Source organism: Kogia breviceps, chromosome 1 (assembly GCF_026419965.1).
Source record: "Kogia breviceps isolate mKogBre1 chromosome 1, mKogBre1 haplotype 1, whole genome shotgun sequence".
NCBI classification, from domain to species: domain Eukaryota; kingdom Metazoa; phylum Chordata; class Mammalia; order Artiodactyla; family Physeteridae; genus Kogia; species Kogia breviceps.
In genome coordinates this window covers 50,089,202-50,114,552 of record NC_081310.1, presented here as the reverse complement: position 1 = coordinate 50,114,552, position 25,351 = coordinate 50,089,202, and the positions used below count along the sequence as shown (strand labels likewise).

Sequence of the window (25,351 nt, the reverse complement as noted above, 5' to 3'; positions counted from 1 at the left end):
AGTATTTGGGTGTGGGGAAGGGATGGCAGCAGGGGGACGATTCCCTCCTGCAAAAGGTGAGACATAGAAGCGGCTTCTCTAGCCACGACTCTGTGCTCTCGCCCCTCAGTGCCTGAGTTGTGCCCCACTGGCCACTCTCCCCATAGCTGGGCAATGGCCAAAGTCCACAGGGCTGTGCTGCTGCTACCTGCTCCCGCTGGGCCTGAGGAGATGAGCCCGCCCTACCAGCCTTTCAGGCAGCGAGGCAGGAGCAATTGGGGTTTTGAAAGCTTTCATCAGAAGATTGTGGGCGGAAGCTGCCCCGGGTTTGCTCTGAGCTTCTTGAGGCTTCTCAGCTTCAGATGCAAAGTGAGTGGGTGTCTCTTTGAGAAGCAGAAAGAGGGAAAGAAAGAACGAAAGAGAGGTGTCTCCCTGGGTTCTGGAAACTCTATAAAGAGAGAGCCGGCTCCTTTCTCTCAAGCAGTCAGAAACAGGAGTCCCATCCTTGACACCCGGGACTCCCCAGGATTGACAAGGCGGAAAACCCTTGGCTGGGCGCTGGCCCGAGGCACTGGCTGCCATGCAGCAGCCCTTGAATTATCCATACCCCCAGATTTTCTGGGTGGACAGCAGTGCCAGCTCTCCCTGGGCCTCTCCAGGGTCAGTCTTCCCCTGTCCGCCCTCTGTGCCAGGAAGGCCGGGGCAAAGGAGGCCACCACCACTACCACCACCTCTGAAGAAGAGGAGGGACCACAACACAGGCCTGTGTCTCCTTGTGATGTTTTTCATGGTTCTGGTGGCCCTGGTTGGATTGGGGATGGGACTATTTCAGCTCTTCCACCTGCAGAAGGAACTGGCCGAACTCAGAGAGGTAAGCTGCCCTATGGATTGCTGTGCCCTGAAGGCATGGGTGTGAGACAGCCCTGCTGTAGTGGAGGGAGGAAGGTGACAGTGATCCATATGGACCACAGTCTTGCTTGCAAAGTACTTCACAATCCTTTTTTCCTGTCTTAGAAATGAATCACTCTAGCCATCCTGTTCTATATGTAGAGAAATGGGGGCTCAAATGAGTGAAAGGAATATTATCTATGTTGGGAAGGATCAGGGCCAAATTAGGACTGGTAACTAGAGTTCTTTTTCTCTCAGTTGGCTGCTGCCTACCTTATACTCAGTGATTCAAGAAAGAAAAGGAACTTGGAATCCTGCTTACAAGTGAATTTGTTCAAATGGACAAACTAAATTTCCTTGAAAATACTTTAAAATATTGGAACTATTCCAAATCACAAAACTGAGGCATGGAGAGGCACAACTTGGCCGGAGTCTGAGTTAGCAGAGGTTCTAAGGTGTTTAGATTCCCTTTTCAGTGCTTAGTTTATTTGACAGTTCTGCCTCCTTTGCTTAAAGAACTTCATATTTATTATATACCTTTTCTCTTTTTGTTTCACCAGTCCACCAGCCAAAGGCATACAGAATCATCTTTGGAGAAGCAAATAGGTGAGTCCTTTCATGTGTGTACATGAGTTAGAAAGATAGTACTTAGCGCTGAACCATGTTGGGGGAATGCCTTGAATTCCATCTCATTCTTGGGCATATGTATACTATGGAAGAGGAATCCTAACCAATTCTGAATCTCTGGTCATTTTGGTTCTTTGAGCTGCCCTAAAATAGGAAGTGAATTTAATTGCTCAAAATTAGTGTAGCTGAGTATCACACAAAAGTAAAAATAATTTCTGCTTGAATTTGGAAAGAGCAACACACATATACAACCCTGGACCTTTGCCCCTTAGCAGTTGGCTCAAGGCCTGTCCCCTTCCTCAGGCTTCCTGGTTCCCATGCACAGGGCTGTGGCTGTAACTTCTCGGGAGAGAAGGGGAGGTAAAGGCAGAGATAGCTGCTGCTGGGAAAGACCTGTGCTCTCCTATTTAATCTCTATAAGAGATTACTTAAGAGTCAGACCTTATTTAAAATTTTTTCATAGTACATATTTAAGCTTTTAAAAAGTGGGCATCCAATCATCCACATTAGGATGGTTCTTTTGCAGCCTCTGGAAAGCTTGGAGGAAGACTTTTGCCATTATTCAAAGGGTAGTCCCACTTCACTCACAGAGGTAATGGTGAGCTACCTTTGATAATAAAGGAAAAAACTTTGTGTGAGATCCAGGACAGGAGGAAGATGAAAATGTTGAACATTGACCTTCTAAAGTTTCAGGACATAGTTTTGGAAACTGTGGACAGATAGATTTAGAATACTGCAACTCATTAAACTAAGATTCACTGAACTTTAGATTTGGTAAGAGTTGGAAGGGAGCTTAGAGAACATCTGGTCCAGTCATCTCATTTTTCAGAAGAGAAACAAAACACCAGATAGATTAGGTGATGTGCCCAAGACTACTGGGGTGAGAAGGAACATAGGCTTCTAATGCTTTGTCACTTATAGTGCTTCCCAGTACATGCTCTGGTGCCTCATGACATAGGGAAACTCCTGTCTCTTTCTGATGGCCATGGAATGAGAATAAAGATGACAAGCACGATGCCTCTGCAAAGACAACAGTTAAATCTCATCCTTAGAAATTGGGAAGAAAACAGTAGATAGCACTGGTTACCCAGTAAGGGGAGCCTGTTCCAGTTTCTCAGGATATGCCTGAGAAACCCAAGTCACCCTATTGCCGTAGCAGGTAGGCTCTTGTAGGAGCCATCCATAGGATCCTCTGGTTTCTAGTTCTGGGTCTGAGTCCCTAAAGAGTTAGAAATTTCAGATGTACCCAAGCAGAGTAAAAACATTTGTTAGAAAAATAAAGCCTCTGGAGGATTTCTAAAATAAGATAGCTTTGAAAATCAGTGGAATGTGGCTGGTAAGATGGGTACCTAATTACTCATCTTTCACCCACTTTCTGGAGTCATTTTAGTAATCAAAAGTCAAGTGAACAGATGAGTCAGGGCCACTTGTCCCACTAAACAAGTATCAAGTATCTTTCCTAGATCAACCCAGATGGACCAGAAATTGGTGAATTATCACACAGAAATCAAATTAGCAACTTTACTAATGAGCTAAGAGATGCAAATTTAAAAAGGGGGATACCCAGGTTTATCCATCAAATTAGTGAAGTTTAAAAAAAAAAAGAAACAAACCCAGATTGGCAAAAATGTGAGAGAAGTCTGCTTCAACAGTTGAGAGTCAGTGGGCATGTAAATTACTGCACCTTTTCTAAAGAGCAGTTGGGAAAAAGATATCAAAGGATTAAATCTGTTAATTTACCTCGTAATCTCATCACTAAGCCTTTATTATTTAAGAAAATAATCAAAATGTGCCTGAAAATTTGTAATAAGGATGCTCATCACTTCCTTATAAGGCTATTTATAATAAACCAGTCAGAAGAAAATTAAATGCTTCTTAATAGGATATTAGTTAAATACATTACAGTGTATTCAGATGAGAGCATAATACGCAGCAACTAAAAGCTATATGTTAGAAGGACATTTAATGCCATAGAGATTGTGCATTCTATATTGTTGGAAAAAAGACAAATTCTAAAGCCGTGTGTTTCATTTAATATTGACATATGCATATTTTTATATTCTTAGTAAACATCTAGAAGGATTTATACTCCAACAGGTAACTGTGATTTTTCTCTGGAAGGTGCTATTGTAGGTTATTTAAACTTTCTTATTTGGTTCACTTTCATTTTTCCACAGTTAACTCATTAAATCTTTTATTCATTCACAAATGTTCTTGGAGTGTTTCCTGTGTGCCAGGCTGGGTGTTTGGTAGTGGGTGATGACAGAACGAGAGACAAGTGGCTTGCCCTCATGGAGCTCTTAGCGTGCTAGAGAAGATAAACAAAAGCAAGCAAACAGACAACATACTTTTAAGTTGTACTAAGTGTGACCTACGAGTGAGTGGTCTGGAAAGACCCCTCTAAGGAGGTGTTGTTAATGTGGATGTGTGTATGTATGTGGGTGGGTAGGAGGCTGGGAACATCATTCCAGCACTGAGAACAGCATGTGCAAAGACCCTGGAGCAGGATACAGTCATCACCAAAACATAGGATATATTTCTACTTTATTTATTCCAGCATTTATCCAGCAGATATTTTATTGAGTACCTTCTATGAGAATAACACTGCTAGGGATATGCAACATGTGATTCTCTGTTCCATTTCCTGTCAGTTCATGGCTGAATGACAGATCAGCTGCACAGATCGTTTGTGGTGTAGGAATATAGAAGAGACTCAGTTTTGCCTTTCCTGTTCACTAACACCTCACCTCATTCATGGTGGGTGGTCTTGGGTGCCTACAGAGGTAATAATTGCTTATATCATATTCTCAGCTGATTGGAGCATTCTCACGCCATATAGAGTTTTACAGGCTAATCATGAGGAGCCTGATGTGGGTGAGCGCCTTTTTATGAAACTTTCTTGAACGTCTTAGCTAAATTCATTAGTTAAGTGGTAGAGCTATGCCACTGAAATATCTGAAGTCAGAGAAATAATACCTGTTTTGAGAACTGTTGTCTATTTTAAATCTTTCAATTTAATTTAGCAAACATGTACTGATCACATGCCTTGGGGTAGAAACTGAGCTAATTACTCTGGTGAATTAAACATATAGTAAGGAATTTGCCATTTACTTGGGGAGTAAGATGAATTATACAGTTACCACAGAAAAAGGGGAGTCAAAACTGACAAGAGAGGTGAAGACAGAGTGCTTCTAGGTTTCAAAGGCGGGAACAAGCATATTTGATTAGAAAGTCTTGGGAAGGTTTTACAAGAAAAGAGGTATTTTAGATGATATTTGCAGGGTTGATAGGAATTTAGCACAGAGATCTGTTTGGGAGGGCATCCCAGGCAGGAGGAACAGCATGGGCAAAGGCACAGAGGCAGGGAAGCTGGGTGTGTTCAGAAGTGTTGTGCAGCTATGTCTAGTGTGGGTGAGTAAGCAAGGTAAGCCTGGACAGATAGACAGAGATCACATGGTGGGGGACACTTGTACATAATTACACGTTCAATGAGGATCATTCAAGGTGTTTGAGATCTTAGGATAATTTATTTGGGGCAGATTGTAGAATGCCATTGGGGAAGACCTAGTGTCCTGGAGATTAGCAGTCTTCTTCAGCCTTTGTCCTGCAGAGTCCTAAGAGCAGCTGAGCCAAAGAGGAAAGAGCCTTGAATTTGGACTCAGGAGACCTGAGTGACAGTCCCACTCTGACACTGACTAAACAGGTCTTCTTGGATAAGTCACCCAACTTTTTTTTTTTTCAGGAAATAACTTTTTATTTTATATTGGAGTATAGTTGATTAACAATGTTGTGTTAGTTTCAGGTGTACAGCAAAGTGATTCAGTTATACGTATACAAGTCACCCAACTTTTAAGCTCATTTTGCCATCTGTAAGATGGGACAGTAATCTCTACCTAAAAGAGTTGTGGCCAGTTATAAATGCAATAACTTATATGACATATCTTTATAAACTAACCTTTCTATTATTTTATTGTAACATTATAATTTATGCATGTGTCTATTTTAATTTAGTTCCTTTTTACCTCTCTGTTTCTGAAATACAGGCTGTTGTAATTCCTACAATTTGGACTTGAATGAGTTGGCTATGTTAGACTGTTGCCATTTATGCTTATAAAACCTCTTTTATTTAAGTGCCCTGCTTAGAGTCCCACAAAAAGAATAGTTGTTATGTCATTTTTTACATATATCTTTCATCTCTCTATGAAACAGGTCACCCCAATCCGTCCTCTAAGAAAACGGAGCTGAGAAAGGCAGCCCATTTAACAGGTCTGTATCTGGAAGATGGGCTTGAGAAAGCCTTTGGCAGAAAGCAGAAGAGCTGGTTGGTCTCCATGACTGTGCTCTGCAGGAGTTGATACTTTACAGTGACAGTATTTGAAACCCAAGAGTAGTTACATCTTTCTAGTCAGGTCAACCTCACACACACATTGAGCCCCTACTCTGGGCAGGGCCCTGTTCTAAACTGGAGAAATGGAGCTGCTTATGACATGATCCTTGCCCATAAGGAGCTCATTCTTTTCACTCACTCCAATGACCCTTAGGTAATTTGGGGCACAGATCCAAGAGGTGAGAGCTGGGGAGATGGGGAATGATGAGTTATTTTAGTACGTGTTTCCCTGGTTTTCTGTAAGAGCTTTACTCTGCTTTGTCCATGAGTAGAAAAAGGAGAGGGGAGGCCCAGTCCTGGCACTAGTGGTCGTGTAGTGGAGTGAAATGATTTGATAGCAAGGTGGTATGGGCACTCCCAGTGTAAAGTCCACAAATATCTGAAAAGTGGATAAGTATCACGGAAAGTGGTATGCTGCTGTCCCTGAACTTATTTCAGCAGGGGCTGTAAAATGATTCAATTTATTTATTTTTTATTTTTTTTGCGGTTCGCGGGCCTCTCACTGTCATGGCCTCTCCCTGTCGTGGCCTCTCCCATTGCGGAGCACAGGCTCCGGACGCGCAGGCTCAGCGGCCATGGCTCACGGGCCTAGCTGCTCCGCGGCACGTGGGATCTTCCCGGACCGGGGCACGAACCCGTGTCCCCTGCATCGGCAGGCGGACTCTCAACCACTGTGCCACCAGGGAAGCCCAAAATGATTCAATTTAGATAAACAGACATTTCTTGAGCACATGCTGTGTGCCAAGCCTGAGGGACATGGAGATGAACCACACATGGCTCCTGCCTTCAAGGAGCTTACAATCTAACAGGGAAAGACAGGTGCATAAGCAATAATTCCAGCATTCTCTGCTTAAGAATGTACATAATGCTGTGGGGATACAAACGAAAGGGGATTTTCGCCCACACTGAAGAATCCTTAGTGCAGGTAAAGATCGAACTAGATGATCCCTAATGTCCTTCCCAACTTAAGAACTTCAGAGTTCCTTGGATTTGACTTTTCACCTCATGAAGGGACCTCAAACCCTAGTAGTTTTGGTACTAGTTCTGAACCTTTGCTCCAGAGAGCTAAAATCATCCCAGTCATTTCTCACTGCAGTTGATTAGGGGTATATGCTATTGTCCCAGCTGTGTGGATGATAACATTGAAGACGTCAATTTGATAAATGTGTGAAGAAATTCAGTAACAGGTCAGGCCTGATCCATCACCTGGTTCAATATGGGCTATGTCATTTGGGGTACAAAGCATTTGCTCAAGGAATGGTCCACAATTTTGCCTTGGAAGCTTGGTTTGTTGATACATGAGCATTCCTGGCTGAAAGCTCCTCTCTGGTTTGGTTTCAGGCAAGCCCAACTCAAGATCCACCCCTCTGGAATGGGAAGACACTTATGGAATTGCCCTGGTCTCTGGGGTGAAGTATAAGAAGGGCAGCCTTGTGATCAATGAAACTGGGCTGTATTTTGTGTATTCCAAAGTGTACTTCCGGGGTCAGTCCTGCAACAACCAGCCCCTGAACCACAAGGTCTACACGAGGAATTTTAGGTACCCCCAGGACCTGGTGCTCATGGAGGGGAAGATGATGAACTACTGCACTACTGGCCAGATGTGGGCCCGCAGCAGCTACCTGGGGGCTGTGTTCAATCTCACCAGTGCTGACCATTTATATGTCAATGTATCTGAGCTCTCTCTGGTCAGTTTTGAGGAATCTAAGACATTTTTTGGCTTATATAAGCTCTAAGAAAAGCACTCTGGGATTCTCTCCATTATGGTTTCTTGTTATAGGCACTGAGAATGTTGTCTTGAATGAGGGTCTTCTTAAGTCCACTTGAGGTCAAGAGAGAAGACATGAACCAAGAGGATCTTGAGACCACAGGGTCCAGCGGTTCTACAGTTCCTTATCTCACATAAGGTCCACGAGCCAGACAGGAGGAAGACTAGGAGTAATGAACATGAAACTCTGGGCTGCCATGTGAAGATGCAGAGGCAGGGAAAAGCAGCTACCAGGGTGTTCTACACTCATCTTAAGTGGCCTAGCACACTTTGGTACACTGAAAATGACACCTTTTAACTCACCTCTTGGGGTGGGTCTACTGTCTACCTCAGGGGAGGCTGTCTTTCACGTATATGGATGCAACATGAATGTATAAGGGGTGGGAAAAGAGGACTAAGCTTACATGATAAGCTAAAGAGACTAAAAGACCAGTGTCCCACTGGCAGCATCTTTACTTCTAAATGCATAGCCTGAGTCATCAGGTGATGCTAACAGAGAAGCAAGGGAGATCTTTTGAGGACTCAGTCCATTCCCTATATAGCATGTATATTTCCAGTGCAATTGTAGGGGTGTGCGTGTGTGTGTGTGCGCACATGACTAGAAGAGTTACATAAGTAGAGAGAACGTGGAGATTGGGAAGGACACGTTAGGAAAATATGGGTTGCATTTGGTGGTAGATTTTGAATGCTTTTTGGGCAACCGACTCTAATAGTCCTCAAAACTCTTTGATTGTCAGTTATTAAAGCTGTTTTCCCATAATATAACTAATATTTATATATATTTTGTGCATTTTTAATGAACAGAATACATGTAACAAAAACTATTTTAGAGTACAGATAAACATTGAGTGTCCTTTTTGGAAATCACTAAGATCTGGATTTTTTCCTTATTATTTTTTTCTTCCATAGCTTCCTCATTCGTTATGACTTAAGTCCACTTTAAGAAGAATTTACTAGGGTGAGAAGAGCTGTGAGGCAAATCTTTGCATCTTTGCCAGGCTCTCCTCTCCTCACTATATTCTCTTTCCCCTCCATCTCCCACTATCCAGAGTTTCCATTACCAATATTATTGCCAGTGTTAAGCTCACCCAACTTCTCATAGATCTGATGACAATTTGTCTTTTCCTGGGGGCAGAGATGTGGCATAGTGGAAAGGGCATAGACTTTGGACTAAAAAACCTGAATTTGAATCTTTGTTCCTCTACTTACTAACTATGCAATCACTGGACAGATCACTTGACTGTTTTGGACAAAAAGGGGCTGATATGTACTTATAGTATGTAACACATCATAGAATGTCAAACAATAGTGTCTGCCATTATTAATAAGCCAATCTGTAGGAGGCACTTCATTCTCTAGAAGAAGCCACTGATCTGAGGGATCCATTCAAACACCTGGTTTCTTGCCTTCTCACCTTGGTCTCACAATAACCTCTTCCTATTTTCTCCAAATGCTCATTACCATGACTTCTCCCTAGACTCTGTCATCATTAAAAATAACAACATCTCCTCTGAAGTTTGATTTCAGACACCTTATTTTCACAACATCATGTCCTTTTTCCAACTCAGTTGGTCCAACATTTTCTCTCCTAAAAATATGTATATATATTTTACTGTGTTGTGACATCTACTTAATACATGCTATCATCTTCTTATATATCCATCAGCTCCTTCTCTATCTTCACTCTTTTTTCTATCCAGCTTCGGTTCCACGATCTGTCGTTACAATAAGTACCTTGGAAAGACCCTAAATTCCAAAATACTCTATTATCGTCCCTGTTTTCCTCTTGTAAAAATCCCATTCTCTTTATGCTGGCATCCTAGCAACCAGATGTTGCTGGAGAAAAATGACACAAACCAATTGACTATTTTTATTTTTATCTATCATCTACTTAAGTCATCCAATCAATTTTTTAAAATACATTTATTTATTTATTTATTTTAGGCTGTGTTGGGTCTTCGTTGCTGTGCGCAGGCTTTCTCTAGTTGCGGAGAGCGGGGGCTACTCTTCGTTGCGGTGCCCAGGCTTCTCATTGCGGTGGCTTCTCGTTGCAGAACACGAGCTCTAGGCACGCGGGCTTCAGTAGTTGCAGCACATGGGCTCAGTAGTTGTGGCTCGCGGGCTCTAGGGCGCAGGCTCAGTAGTTGTGGTGCACGTGCTTAGTTGCTCCGTGGCATGTGGGATCTTCCCAGACCAGGGCTCGAACCCTTGTCCCCTGCATTGCCAGGCAGACTCAACCACTGCACCACCAGGGAAGGCCAAATCAATTATTTATCAGTGAATTATTTCTGTCTTTTGATAGATTTGAATAGGTAATATATGCACATAGCACAAATTTTAAAAGGTACACAACGATATAGGATGAAAATAAGTCCTCTTCTCATCCTGTCCTGTGGCTCCATCTCTGCCCACAAGGAGGATCACTGTCTCCTTCTGTAGCTTTTCCGAGATGATCTATACATAAATATGACATCACTTTACATCAGGGTTTTCCAACCTTGGTTCTATTGACGTTATGAGCTGGACAAATCTTTGTTGTGAGGGCTGTCCTGCCCGTGCATTGTCGTATGTTTAGCAGTAACCCTGCCCTCTACCAACTAGATGCCAGTACCATGCCCCTGCCCCCATGTGTGATAACCAAAAATATCACCAAATATTGCCAAATGTCCCCGGGCTGAAGGTGGGGAGACAAAATCACTCCTGGCTGAGAACCACTGCTTTACATTAGTGATCACAGATTTCAAATAGGCATTCAACACAGCCCAGCACTTTTTCTTCAGTTCCCTGGTAAGCATGTTTTTTTCACTGTTTGAGACAACTACATCATGTCTTTTCCTTTTATAAACCAACCTCATCCCCTCCTCCCACCATGGAACCTCACTTTTACCACCAAAACACAAACCCACTTGTGTCTGAATGATCTCTTTCTTCCATCTGATACAGTGGAGGAAGAGGACCTTCTGTGTGCACTAATTTCCTCTTCCCTACTTTACCTGTTTAAAAATTTTCTTCTTTCTTCTAAATCTTCAAGCTAGCTCTATGAAATAATTTACACCAGCATGTACATATAGTCAAGTATCCCCTGTCAGTGAAAGATAAACCAAACCAAACTAAACCAAAAAAAACCCCAAACCTTTCTTTAGCCTTCTTCCTCCAGAAATGGCTGCATTTCTCATTTTCCCCATAGAGACAAACATCTGAGAAGGTTTTCTCCACACACATGGGCTCCATTTTTTAAGCCAGGAATCTGCCTGTTATTTATTTAACCACTTAAAATTATCTGTTTTTTTTTTTTTTTTTTTCTGCTAGGAAAAAAATTCTAAAAGCAAGACCTTTTCTGCCTTGTTTACCACTGTATTCACATTACCTAACCCAGTGCCTGGCACATATTAGGTGCTCAATAAATATTTGTTGACTAAATAACTTTCATTATAAGGCAAAAGTCTTTCAGTGGGTATGTTTTTCAGAGTAGTGAATCTATAGTTGTGTTGCCTCAAGGACGTGTGTGTTTGTTTATCTAGCTTTGACTAGATTATTCAATGGGAGTTTGAGGCTACAGATGAAAAAAAATAGTGCACCCTAATTCATAGAATCAGAAAACAAGAAAGATCTATTTGGTCGTTGGCATTACTAGGAGCTTTTGGGAGACTGGTGAGGAAAAATTCTAGGTAATTAAAGCTGAAACTGTCATTTAGAAGATATACAATACATAGTTGTTGAATAAATTAATGAACAAAACTAAAAGTCCATGTTGGAATGTGTCACCTGCTCTCCTTGAAACTCTTCTGTTGATTAATCTGCTCTATGTGGTCAGATTTCTGACCAGGTACCTCATAGAGAAAGTCAGAGAGGTAGTCACCCTTCCTTTGGCTGATGGTCTGTATTCCCAACCCTCACAATGAAATTCTCCTCATCCATTTCTTCTTCATATGACTCCGTCCATCCAAGTACACCAGTTCTAGTGGTCACAGGAAGTTTGCTGGACCATTTTTTTGGGTCAGTGGGCCCTTCTAGATAATGGTATTAGAGCAAAGAGGAGTAGGAATGGTGCTGGGCATCCTGAGATGACTGATGCCATTAGCTAGTTGTGATACTACTGGTACTTTTATCTATCTAAGTCTGAGCTCTGCTAGGATGCCTTCAGGATTTTCTGAAGACAGGGTTGTAGCTTACTATGCTTTAAGTACTGGTTTCAGGGAAGATTAGTTCTTTTTCTTTAAGCAGGAACACAAGGAATGTCAAAACCTCAAAACCTTTTGAATGTGCTCATCAAAAGTAGAGTCAATCATTGTTCCTTTATGAAATGCTAAACCCAAAGTAGAGCACTTTAAAAAAAAAAGGTTCACTTCTGGTTTAGTATGTTGAGGTTTACTTTCTTTTCAAACAACTGAAAACACAGAAAACCATGTTTTTTTCTTAGCCGCCCCCCCCCCCCACCTCCAGAGTGGTGACTTTGTATTCTCTGAAGTAGCTTTTGACTTACCGCAGCTTAACAGGAAAAAAGCTTTACTGGAATCATCACTGTGAGAATGACTCATTTGAAACAACAGATCATTGGAAAAGGTTGAACTGGAGGAGAAGCCTGGTTCCTCAAAGCCAGACTATAAGATTTCCTTAAGGAAGTTAAGCCATAGACATTCCCTGGTCCTTATCTAAGAAAGTGTGCTGTTAAATTACATGTTAAATTACACATGTTAAATAACATTTTTTCATAGGAGTTTGGTTAAGTTGTGATGTTAGTAGAGATAAATTTTTTACTTTGTGTGTGTGTGTGTGTGTGTGTGTGTGTGTGTGTGTGTGTGTGTGTTTCTTTCCCCTGGTTTTGGATCATCCAGAAGCAGAATGAGGTGATCCTAGGAGAGCCAAATTAAAGCCAATTCCTTAGGGTTTTCAGACTCAAAAATGGACCTTATTCAGAAATATTGTAACTATTGAGAGTAGCCAGGACTCTTTGGGATTCATCTAGAAGCCAACCAGCCTTGGAAATATACACAGCTACGTGGGTATTTTGCTCCTCGCAGTTCACCCAGAGGGTAGAAAAGCATCACCTCAGTGATGATTTTCTTACTTTTGCTAAAGCTTTCCCTTTGCTGGGAGACATTTATTCACCATTCTGACTGATAAATCTTTAGAGAAAAGTGCAATGCATATGTCTCTCCTCTCTCATTCGGAGGCTCCTTCAGCTCTACAGAGTCACCCTTTTTTCCTCCTTCTCAGTAAAATGGCATGAACCTCAATCACATTCTGTTGAAAGTTGTCTTCTCTCTAAGTTTTCTGAAAATTTCAGGAAATACCTCCATTCTTTGGGCAGTCCACATGATAACGGGTTTCCTGGCTCTCACCTGGTTTCTGGAAGTGGATGTTCTCTAAGGAACTCCCATTGTGGAATACCTGTATTTCCCTCAAGGCACTACTTTCACAACTTGCTGGGTGTAGACAAACTTTACTGATGGTTTGGGGGTAATGGATAGAGATTACATTACACACACAGTGTAAGTTATACCTAAAATTGAGTGTTAGACATCACTATCATCCGCCAAATTTGCCACAATTATCTCCTTATGTGTGTCACCCAAAACCCTAATACTTGAAAGGAAGCATAAGTTCATTCATTCAAAAACGGTTTATTTAATATCTACCATATATCAGAAACTACCCTAGATACTGTGAGTATGATGAAAAATAAAGCCTCATATGGAGTTATATTTTAATGGAGAGATGGTGAATAGACAACAAAAAAGAAGCAAATAAATACCTAATTAGTCATATGGTAGTAAGTGTTCATGAAGAAAATTTAAGCAAGGTAAGGTGGTAGAGAGTGGTGAAAAGGAGGGGATTATTTGATAAGTGGTGAGGGCACACCACTTAGAGCACATCAAGTAGAGAAATGAAAATGCAAAGATGAGGTTAGTATGTTTGGTATATGGTTAGAGTGGAATGAGCTTGATAAAAACTGGTTGGAAAGGTAGCCAGAGGTCAGATGATGTAGGGCCTTGGAAGCTTCGGAAAGGAGTGTGGATTTTCTTCTAAGTGTCATAGAAAGTTGCTAGAGGGCTGGGAACAGAGAACAGAGAGTGACGTGACCTCATTTACAATTTAAAAGGAACACTCTAGTTGTTTATGGAGAACAGCCTCTGAGTTGGGAGACCAGTAGAAGGCTGCTTCAGCACTCCAAATGAGAGATGGCAATGGCTTGAACCAGGGTATTGAGAGTCATTTTGATGTTAGAGTTAAACGGATTTGCTGATGGATTGGATGTGGGACATGAGAGAAATGATGATTCTCTCATTTTTGGTCTGAGCAATTGGGGGGCTGGTGGTGCCATTTACTGTATTATAGTTTTACTGCTGTCATGTAAGAGGCATAGTCTATGACGGAGGAAGAAAACTCTTGTTTCCTGCTGCACATCCTTGGGTTTGTACCAACAAGGGCCAACTCTTCACTAATAGCCAAAGGCACAGAGACCAACCAGCCTTAGAGTTCTGCTTGAGTTCTTCTCATGGATAGACGTTCTCTATACCAGCCTTAAGAAGGAAGGAAACTGTGTGTATTAAGATTGCCATATATAAACCTGAAACTGCCCCAGTTGCCAAAAATTACTCATCACAGATCTTGGGTTATAAGTAATCTTAGAAATAATATAAGGCAACCTCTCTTCTAAGGTAGAACTCCTCTTTGCCGTATTTCCAACAAGTGGAACCCATTTCCAACATATTCTCTATTTGGAAATGTTTGGAAGAGAGGGCTCCCTGAACTGTGAGGGAACCCATTTCTGTACTGGCCTACATTACATTGTAGATAGTTCTTTCTTAGATTTAATTGAAATCCTCTACACATTTGTCATAAGTCTTTGCTGCTTAATACGCCTATAGAATTTTATGGCTTGTCAAGCTCTCTCATGTACATTATCTTGTTTAATTTTCACTAAACCCTGTAAGGTAGATTGTTATCCTCATTTTATACACAAAAACAACTGAAACACTGAAAAGTTGTGAGCCTTGCTCAAGGTGATGTGGCTAAGATGGTGGATGGGACTTAACTCTAGTTGTCTAACCCTATGTCTTACGTTCTTTCCACATGCAAAGAGACTTCTTAGAACTGTATCTTATATAATGGCGCTCAAAATGAGCCTCATCCCATTAATTTTCAGTGCTTTCTTAGCTCCTTGCATTTCAGTGTGAGTCTCACTTTGCCTATTACCAATACTCTGCATTATATTTATTGTTATATATAACATATGTATATATTGATGTAATTCTATAGATAGAGGTCACAGATTTTCAGTGTTGAGACTTTCTCTTAGATTCTTCTTTTGTTTCTTCTCTCTACTGTGTTCCATCTGAATTGCCCTTATTGTCCCTCTACCAGCAAGTAGCATCCTAGTTTTAATAAGGTGAGAAGGAAAGAGATTGAGCTTAGGGTCAGAAAGCCTGGGTTGAGTTCAGCCTCTTTTACTCAACTAGCTATATGTGGGCCCTTAAGTAAGTGACATGAATATCTCAAGATTCAGTTGTCTCCTCTGTAAAATAAGGATGCCAATTCCTTTTCCTATGATTTTTTTGGAATATTGTTAATGGCAAATGGAGTGAGGCTACTTTGTGACTTGGAAAATCACTCCTGACAGTAAGTCAGTGGAATTGTCATATCCCTCGGCAACTTTCTTGATAAAGTCACTGTTAAAAAAATCCTTACGTGCTTACAAAATCGATTATTCATAATCCTACTATATTTTGTATGAATCCCATCACACATAAAAATACTAATGAGGAGCAACATGTAGGTAAATCTCATTCTGAGGTATAAAAATGAAATAATATCTTACATTTTCATAGCCTTTAAAACATTTTCTCACATGCCTCTTGCTTTTATTGTTTTTAAAAAATATATGATGTAATACACATAAAAGCAGTTGGCATGTGTCAGATTCTCTATAAAAGTTAGTTGAATATATCGAATATAGTCTGTGCTCATTATGTTCACAGCCTAGTGTGATCCATTTTGATGCCTATTTTTTAAATCCTGAAATATAATGAAATAGAGTGATGTGTAAACTTTTGACTGGTGAGATATAACACTATAAGGTCTTTGCTATCCTTATCTATAGCTAAAACCCTCTGCTTCACTCAGGGTTGCCTCAGGAGATGTGAGCTGCTAAGGAAACCCACCTTCTCTGGCTGCTCATCACAGAAGGGATAGAACCTCTTGGTTCTTCTGTCATAGCTCTGGCTTTCTGTGGGTGAACCACTTCAAAGACTGTGAGCTAGTAAGAAGCACCCTTGACATTATCGAACTCTGAAAGTGTGTCCGCACATGTAAGACACCATATGCAAGACAGGAACCTTTGCAAAGGAGACTGGAGAGTTGGAGAGGCATCACTGGTGTCTCAGAAGTTTCTCTGGGCAAAGGATCTTTTAGTTTCACTTGGTTTAGGTCTCAGTTTTCTCACACACCCCACCGTAGCAGCAACACGCCTGCAGTACTTCCAGTCTGTGGAAGGGAACTTGGTACACATTTTCCGGAAGGGAAGCTTCTATAAGTTGTTCCTGATTGGAAGAGAAGGCAGGTGGAAGATTCAGGAAGCTACAAAGGTCTCTGGCCTTAAGTAAATGAACTAAGATTCTAGACCTTCGTAACAGATTAAAGACCGCAGCTTGAAGAAACTGGGGATTCCGATAACATGCAATGCGTCTTTTTCTCCTCACCCCGTGTCTTCACTGAGAAGAGAGAACAGCCTTGGCTCAGATGGTGAGAAAGAGACATAAAGGTGTTAAACAGAACTCTAAAGTGTGAGCTACAAGGGAAGACAGCTCAAACCTCAGCATCCTCTTTGCATCATTTGGTGGGGTGTGTTCTGGCTTCTAAGAAATTCTGGAGGCTTCTGCAGGGGTCTGGGAGGGTGGCAAAGAGAAGAACACCATGCAGGGGCTGAGGTGGTTGATACTTCGTTTAGGATGGCAAATTGGCTCTTTCTAACTTTCCAGAAGAACACGGAAAGATTGCTCTGCTCTGGGAAGGAAGCAGAATACATTCAGTGGCCAGGTAGCTGGAAGAACATTTGAAGAGGAGATGAATATGATTTTTTCTGCTCTACAGCCAAGTCCACACTGTCATACCTTATGGCTCACAAGGTGGATGCCCGTCTTGGGTAAGAATACCCAACTTTTTATTTAAAAATAATGGAATGCTTATCACAGGACTTATTCTTGCCCTAAGCCAAACCATGAAGTACATAAATAGCCATAGTAGTTGTAATTTATTGACTCCTTTTTGTGAGGATTATGCAAAGCACCCGACATTTATGTTTACTAATCCCCCCAACAACTCCACAAGTCCATTTTGAAAGTGACCAAAAACTGATTTAGTTTCAGAGGGGTTAAGTCACTTTCCCAAAGTCACAGGGTAACAGAGCTAGGATTCAAGACCAGGCTTTTACGATCCAAGGACTCTTACCTAAAGCAAAGTCATACTACCCCATTATAATACCAATACCCTTCATTCATTCAACAAACATTTATTAAGCACCTACTAGGTGCCAAGCATTGTTTAGGCGATAGAGTGGTGAATACGACAGACAAGTTCCTTGCTTCTTTTAAACTTACATCCGAATTGGGGATGTGGGTGGTGGAGAAAATAGACAAGCAAACAACTAAATATATAAGTTATCAGATAAGCACCATGTAGAGAATTAAAATAAGGTGATAAGGTAAAGAGAGACTAGAAAACTATTCTAAACTAGTCTAAATCAGAGGGAAGGCCTTTCTGAGGAGGTACCATTTAAAATAACAAGAGCCAGGAATGCAGAGATTAAGCTAAAGAGCATTGCAAGCAGAGGCAACAACTTTTTATGGCTTGCTTATGGTATTTTGAAACCATAATGCACCTAGCAATATGCTGAGCTTTCTTAAGAGCTTAAATGCCAGTAGGTCCACTAGTCACTGTGACGACTGTCAACCTAAATAAAGAGGTAAACTGAGGCAAGCTCAAGTTACCAGAAATCGGGTTTATTTGAGAATAGTGGAGGAACTGCTATTCAGGAAACATGTGCTGTAGCAAGTTACAGGCAAGTCTGTCGAGGGAGGTTTGGGGTGGGCTGTATTTATGAGCAAGCAGTGCAAAGAGGGGAAGTTCAGGCAGAGTCCAAGCAATACGTTTTTTGGCTTGAGGATGGAGAGGGATTCTTGGCAGATGTTCATCGGTCAGGAGACAAGACTCAGTCTTCCATAAGCCAGGCATTTATAGGAAATCAGTCTCTCGGTTCTTAAGTTCCATTCCTTTGAGGGCGCATATGTGAGGTTCTTCATTGCATACACTCCAGTTCCATTTTAGATTGAAATCCTTTCACACAACCAAATATAGCCCCCCAATGTTTCCAAACTTCCCTCTGTAGTGGCTCCTTCCTCCCTGCTTGTTGAAAACCACCATCAAAAGCGATGGCTCTAAAACAGGAATGAGCTTGGCATGTAGCAGGAATAGCATGAAAGACCATAGGGCTGGAGTCTGGGGACGGCAAGAGATAATGCTAGAGAGGTTAATAGAGACTCAGATCATGTAAGGCTTTCTAAACTGCAGTGAAGGCTTTAGATTTTATTGTTAGTTCTAGTGGAAGCCACTGAAAAGCATAGTAGAAGGAGAATTGGAGAGAAGTGGAAAATTTTGATCTATTACTTTTGGCAGTAGAATTTTCAGGTCTGTTGATTGGGTGTTGGGTGCATGGAAAAGAGATGAATCAAGGATTACACCTACTATTTTCTACTCTGTTTCCTTTACAGCACCTGTTGTAATGATTTCCTAGACTTTTTTTCCTTTGTGTTTTTTTTTCCAATTAGATCCATGTCTACTTTTTTTCTAGCACTCAATAAAAGTGTGCTGAAAAAATGATTGAATAAAACAATATGAACATCTCTTCCTCCATACATACAGACCTACCTCTTTCTTTTTAATGGCTGGGTACATAGACCATCAGCACATCTTCAGTCATTTCTCTATGAAGGAACATTTACTTTGTTCCCAAAGTTTTGCTGTTTCAAAAATAAATGCTATAATGACTATGTTTATATACATGTTTGTGTATTTCTGCTAGTATTTCTCTAGGATAGAAAAATAGAATTGGAAGGTCTAGGCATAAGCTAAATATTATGACTTTCAATGAGTATTATCAAATTGCTCTGTGAAAAGTTGTGCTGATTTTCACTCCTACCCACACCAGGTGAGAGTGCCTTTTCTCTATACTATAAGCCCTGTTTACATGATCATTTGTAAAAATTTTTACAACACCAGCAGGCAAAAAATGGTCTCCATAATTTGCATTAAAATATTTTTGAAGTTGAAACTTTTATTTTTCGTTTTATTTACTGCAATTTGTAGTTCTTCCGTGAATTACCTAATATAATTTACTCGTAAAAATTAAGCTGCTGTCTTTTTATTACTGGTTTATAGCAGCTCTTTATGTGGTATGAACGTAACTCTTTGTCAGTTACATGTATTACAAAGATCTCTTCCCATTGTGTCATCTGTCTGTTAACTTTTTCCATGCAGAAATATTTAATTTTTAAAAGCAAATCTATTGTTTCCTGTATAGCTCTTGTCACACTTAGACTTCCCTCACCCTATGCTTATAGGTATATATTTCTCTGTTTTTTTAGAATATAAAACTTTCATTGTGCTTTAGCTCCATAATGTATTTAAAAATCTATTTTTATATAGTGTGAGATAAGTAGTAAACAACTTTTTCAAAATAGATAGTGGATAACATAAGTAACACCATCTTTTAATTTCACATTTATTTGAAGGGACAGCACAATCTTAGACAAAGCTCCCTTTATGCTTGGGTTTGTTTCTGTTAGAAAAAAATAAAAAGGAAGAAAAAAGAATCAATAGGCCCAAGGTGGAACCACTTGTCCCCAGAACAGCAAACCAAGACTTAATTGAAGTTTCCACTTCTCCCAGGAGTGGAATTTCTGGAAATTTTTGGTCAGTACTAGTGAGGTAACCTTGCCTGAAACTTTCTTTTCGTTTGTTAATAACCTCCTTGTACTACTCTGTTTCTGTAAAAGCCTTCCATTTTGTACAGCTTCTTGGAGAATCCTTCTGTTTATTAGATGGTATCCTGCCCGATTCATGAGTTGTTGAATAAAGCTAATTAGAAAGAAAATTTACTCAGCTGAATTTTATTTTTTAACAGTTTTAAACTCTCTCTTCTGTTACTGGACTAGTCACTGTATTTTAATAACTGCATCTTTATGATGTTTTGTGTTGGCACTTTATATATATATATATATATATATATATATATATATATATATATATATATACACACATATATACTCTTCATATAGAGTTTATAATCAACTCCTCCAATGCCTCTCCCCCCACCCACTTCCCTGCCAAATCCTACTGGACTTTTGATTAGAATTACATAAAATTTATTATAATTTAATTTTGGGGGGAATATGACTGCTTTACTCTATGAAGTGTACCCTTCTAGGAAAATGTGCTGACCTCTATGGCAGGCAATTTACACATTAGTTTCATTTTATCCTCATACCAACCTATGAGGTGGACATTTATTATCTCTTTTTGTAGATGAAGAAACTGTTAGGTTAATTTACTTGTCCAAGTTCATATAGGCAGAGAGTGGGTAAAATGAATATTAAAACTTAGGTCAATAGACCAACAGGTTTCCAAAATTGGTTTTCTTTCCACTCTAATATTTGTCTCCAGTGCCAGACCAGGAAAGAGATGCTGAAGGCTTGAATTAGAGTAATTAACAGTGGAGGAGATGATAAGAAGCCTGACTTGAGAGATGTTTAGGACTCAGTGATTTATTGGATTTGGGGTAAAGGGAGAGATAAAGCTGGGGCATATAGGGTAGTTGGATGGGTGGTAGAGACATTCATCAAGAGATTCAATACAGGAGTGGAGCCAGGATCTCTGGGGAAAGTTATGAGTTCAGTTTTGGATACATAGCTTTTGGTGTCATTCATGAAACAAAGAACAGAGGTGACTGGAAGTCTGCATGAATTGTGGTGGAAGGATAAAAGGGCAAGGGGAGATGAAGATCCTAGTAAAGGAGTTGTTTAAATTATCCCACAGGCCACTAGACCCCTACAATTCTTTTTTTTTTTTTTTTTGCGGTACACTGGCCTCTCACTGTTGTGGCCTCTCCCGTTTTGGAGCACAAGCTCCGGACGCGCAGGCTCAGAGGCCATGGCTCACGGGCCCAGCCGCTCTGCGGCATGTGGGATCTTCCCGGACTGGGGCACAAACCTGTGTCCCCTGCATCAGCAGGTGGACTCTCAACCACTGCGCCACCAGAGAAGCCCCCCTACAATTTTTTATTGATGAGACAGGCCTCTGAATCTTCATGGGATACATCTCCCACCCTCTGGAGTGCATGTATCTTACCAAGGCCTTCAAAATACTTGCCATTTCTTGCTCATCTTGGCTGATTAATATGGTGCCATCTGTAGAATGCACTAATGTGTGTTCAGGTGGTCCAAGTCTCTTTAGACTATATTATGACAGAGAGCGAGAGTTAATATAGCCTTAGAGGAAAACCATAAATGCATACTATTGTCTCTTCCGTAGGAACGTGAACTGTTTCTGCTCTGTTGTCTTGATAAGACGGAAAAGAATTCATTGACCAGATCAATGGTATGTACTTTGTAGCTGAGACAGTGCTAATGTGTTCTAACAAAGATAGCATATCTTTCACGACAGCTGCACTTAGAGGTAGTATTGATGGAGTTTGTAGCAGTCCATTTTCATTCTCTAGGCTCCATATGGTTTCTTTGTGAGTAAGACTGGTGAATTCAATGGAAACATGATGAGGACTGCCACCCCTGCCATTCCACCCCCTAGCACACAAGATTGTTTTGATTTACTATCTTGGCTGAAGGGTGATGGTGGTAGAGTTTGGTCTTCCCACCATAATATGCCATGTTGTGAATGACCCTAGTTGTTGATGGTGGCTAAGAGGTGGAGGTGGAAGTAATTTTGATTTTCGAAAGTATTTTTTTCTTGCAAGGCAGAGGCTTCTGTGTCATCTTCAAACAAGGCGGAATGTTAACCTTTAATACAGATGAGTGAGCCTCTTCTGCAGGCCCAGAAAGGTCAAGGGTATCTGATGTTTCAAGGCTTTTGAGTGCATTGACCCAAATGTCACATTTCCCAGTCTCAAGGTACCATTTCTTTCTAATCAGCGTCCTTCCTCTGGCATAGTGGACTTGCCAGAGATTTTAAACTGCTCTGCAACATACTAATTAAGTCTGGAACCCGATTCTCAGATTTTTCTGCCCTCCAGCTTCAGGGGTTAGAGTCTCTTTGATGTTGCCCAGGAGGTTCTCTGACTTTCTCACTCCTTAGCACTATTGACATTTTGAGCATGATAAATCTTTGTTGGGGATGGTGTTGTGTTGTTTACCGTTGGGTGGTTAGCAGCATTATATCAGAGGCCAGTAGCAACCTTGACTCCCACCCTCCCAGTTGTGGCAACCAAAAATGTCTCCAGACATTGCCAAATGTTCCCTGGTGGGGGCAAAATTGACTGTAGAGAACCAGTGCATGAGATAAAAGGTTTTTAGGGTAGAACAAGCAGATATTATGTGCCTCAGCTGTCCTGACGTAATATGCCCTTCACCCCCGCCCCCCAAAACATGCTGAATCTGATTCTGTCCAAACCTTAGAGCATGCTTACATGTGTAGTGGATAATGCAGTGCACTGCCCACATTTCCCTTCAGGACCGAGGCACTCATTTCCCAGCAGTGAGAATGTTGGCCACTGAAGGTTCACAGCTGAAGGCAACTGCCCTCAGCTGAAGGCAGCTCCCTTGTGCAAGGTTTCACACCCTCCCTGTAGGCACCTGCATCCAGTGACTGGCTGATGTGATGGTACAATGTCACTGCCACAATTTAGAACAACTTTGAAGGGCCATCCTACTTCTAGAGCTTCCCATGGCATAGGTAGTGGCCTTTGTTGCAACTTCATTGCAGTTTGATTTCTCCCTTTGTCTCGTCCTGCTTCTTTCAGTCCCACAAATGTGGTGTTCCTGAGAGCTAACCCTAATAAATAGATCTTCCACAGATCTCTCTCTTGGTGTCAATTCCCAGAGAACCCAACCTAAGAAAGTTGGTCTGAGGAAGCAGACTACAAAATAGGATTTACAGCCCACCGACCAGCTGGCAATGAGGATCCCGTTGCTACTGTTCTGATAGACTCTGGCATGTGGTGAGTAATGCAATTGGTAAAACTTTTGCTGGGAGCTGGGATGGGATACAGGTGAAGGGAATGTGCTGGCAGGTGCAGTATCTCAAGCATTTGAGAAGTCCAAGGGATGTGAAATTATAAGGACAATGAACTTAGATGGCTGAGTGCTGTCAGTTAATTGAAAAAAGACAATAAGAAGTCTGATGATGAGAAATGTTAGTAGTGCTGAGGTTGAGAACCCCTGATCTAATGGCTTCAACTATTGATGATCTTTCCTTGAGTCAATAGCTCATTAGGATTTATAAATTTATCATTTCTTCCACATTTATTAGATGGAATTCTCTAAAAAAGAGCTTTTAATGATCATCTAGGTTTACTTGCTTTCTCTAATATTTTTCATTTTAGGATAATAGAACAACCAGCTATGGAATGAGACAGTAGGAATAATCAGAAAAATCATTATAGTTTTCACTACAGGCCTAAATTAAGTACAGATAATTTAAAAATGTAAAAATGAGAATCAATAAGATTTGATAAACAGTTACTGAGGGTAGGCAGAAGTTAGAGTGACTCTTGGTTTTCTTTTTTTTAAAAAAATAATTTATGTATTTATTTATTTTTGGCTGAGTTGGGTCTTCGTTGCTGCACGCGGGCTTTCTCTAGTTGCGGTGAGCGGGGGCTACTCTTCGTTGCGGTGTGTGGGCTTCTCATTGTGGTGGCTTCTCTTGCTGGGGAGCACGGGCTCTAGGCGCACAGGATTCAGTAGTTGTGGCACGCAGGCTCGCGGGCTCTAGAGCACAGGCTCAGTAGTTGTGGCGCACGAGCTTAGCTGCTCCGCGGCTTGTGGGATCCTCCCAGACCAGGGCTCGAACCTCTGTCCCCTGCATTGGCAGGTGGATTCTTAACCACTGTGCCACCAGGGAAGTCCGACTCTTGGTTTTCTAACTGAGTGGATAATGGTGTCAGTCATTAGATAGAGGAGAACAACAAGGAGGATGAGAGATTTTGAGACACTGAGTTTGAGAAGCTTAGCAGATTAAATATCATTCAGCAAATATTCACTTCCTCTTTCTCAACCTCTATGAGAAAACTGCTCTTCTCTGAGCCTTTGTTGGTGTGCTTGGGTGCATGGCTTGTTTTGACAGACAGAATGTGGATGAAAATGATAGCTGCCCTTTCAGATCCTAAGCCATGAGAGGCATTGTATATTTCCACTCAGAGAAGGAGCTTCTAATGCCTGCCATGAAAATAAAAACCCCCTTCATTCTGGGTCGCAGAACAAAACACGTATGGAGCAGATATGAGCCTAACCCTCAGCTTGGAGCAGAGCTGCCTAGCCAAGCCCATTCTAGATCAGCTGAACTGCAGTCAGTCAGTCTGCAGATTCATGAGTCTGAGAATCAATGTTTCTTTACCATTGAATGAATGGTAGTTTGTTATGTGGCAATACGATGGAAACAAAAACCCTGAGGGACACCCACATGAAAATACACAGTATGGATGTAGATATGCAGTTCTCAAAATGAGGAGAAGATCACAAAGGGAAAAAGAATAGAATAAAAGAAAGACCAAAGACAGAACCCTGGGAATTATTAACATACTGACAATTTGACATTTGGACATGCTTGGTTCTGAGTATTGATATTTTGCTCTGTGGTGATATTATCTAATTTAAAACATACATGAGGATATATAATACTACAAGAATTATCTGTATATGCTACCCAGTCACTTAGAGCTATAATATACACATGGACTCTGGATTACCCACATAAAATAGCAATCTGTAATTTTTTTTTTTTTTCCTGAATAAGACACTTTCTCTCCCAGGGTAGGTCTTAATATTTTGATTTTAAAGGTAAATTGCTCTTGCTGCTTTTTTTTTTTTTTTTTTAATATTTATTTATCTTTGGCTGCATTGGGTCTTCGTTGCTGCGTGCGGGCTTTCTCTAGTTGTGGCAAGCGGCAGCTACTCTTCATTGCAGTGCACAGCCTTCTCACTATGGTGGCTTCTCTTGTTGTGGAGCATGGGCTCTAGGCACACCGGCTTCAGTAGTTGTGGCACGTGAGCTCTAGAGCACAGGCTCAGTAGTTGTGGCACATGGGCTTAGTTGCTCTGCGGCATGTGGGATCTTCCTGGACCAGGGCTCGAACCTGTGTTCCCTGCATTCGCAGGCAGATTCTTGACCACTGCGCCACCAGGGAGGCCCTGCTCTTGTTTCTTTTGATTTTGAAGCTGATTCCAGCTTCTTTGCTTGGCTGGATTTTGCATCTATAACAAAACATCTCTCCAGACTTCCAGGTCAATTTACATTAGAAACCATTCTGTATGTCAATCTTTGAGATTGATTAGTCACTTTCTATTTCTCTTTCCTCAATATTCAGTTGAGAAGATTTTATTTTTTTTTGCTCTAGGGCACTGAAACATCTATTTTATTCTGCAAAGGTTGGAGGTTCCTGGGTTTTTTTTGGCAGTACGCGGGCCTCCCACAGCTGT

The 25,351-nt window shown here is 41.1% G+C and overlaps 1 protein-coding gene across 2 annotated transcripts; it reads left to right on the top strand.

Annotated features, from left to right (window-relative positions):
- FASLG (Fas ligand) lies at window positions 1–25,337 on the top strand. 2 transcript variants are annotated; one of them, XR_010840217.1, is made up of 5 exons: window positions 5–850; window positions 1,428–1,473; window positions 5,704–5,760; window positions 7,223–7,922; window positions 25,270–25,337. XR_010840217.1 is itself a non-coding variant. In XM_059079658.2 (4 exons), the coding sequence occupies exons 1-4, from the start codon at window positions 560–562 to the stop codon at window positions 7,615–7,617; spliced, it is 789 nt and encodes a 262-aa protein (XP_058935641.1). In that variant the 5' UTR covers window positions 1–559; the 3' UTR covers window positions 7,618–11,380. The 2 variants fall into 2 exon arrangements, 1 of the variants encoding a protein (XP_058935641.1); XM_059079658.2 differs by lacking the exon at window positions 25,270–25,337 and having other exon boundaries at window positions 1–850; window positions 7,223–11,380.
- The last annotated feature ends 14 nt before the right edge of the window (window positions 25,338–25,351 follow it).

Coding starts and splice junctions, on each gene's coding strand:
- FASLG (XM_059079658.2), top strand. CDS start 560: ATGCAGCAGCCCTTGAATTATCCATACCCCCAGATTTTCTGGGTGGAC. Junction 851..1,427: donor AACTGGCCGAACTCAGAGAG/GTAAGCTGCCCT, acceptor TTGTTTCACCAG/TCCACCAGCCAAAGGCATAC. Junction 5,761..7,222: donor AAAGGCAGCCCATTTAACAG/GTCTGTATCTGG, acceptor GTTTGGTTTCAG/GCAAGCCCAACTCAAGATCC.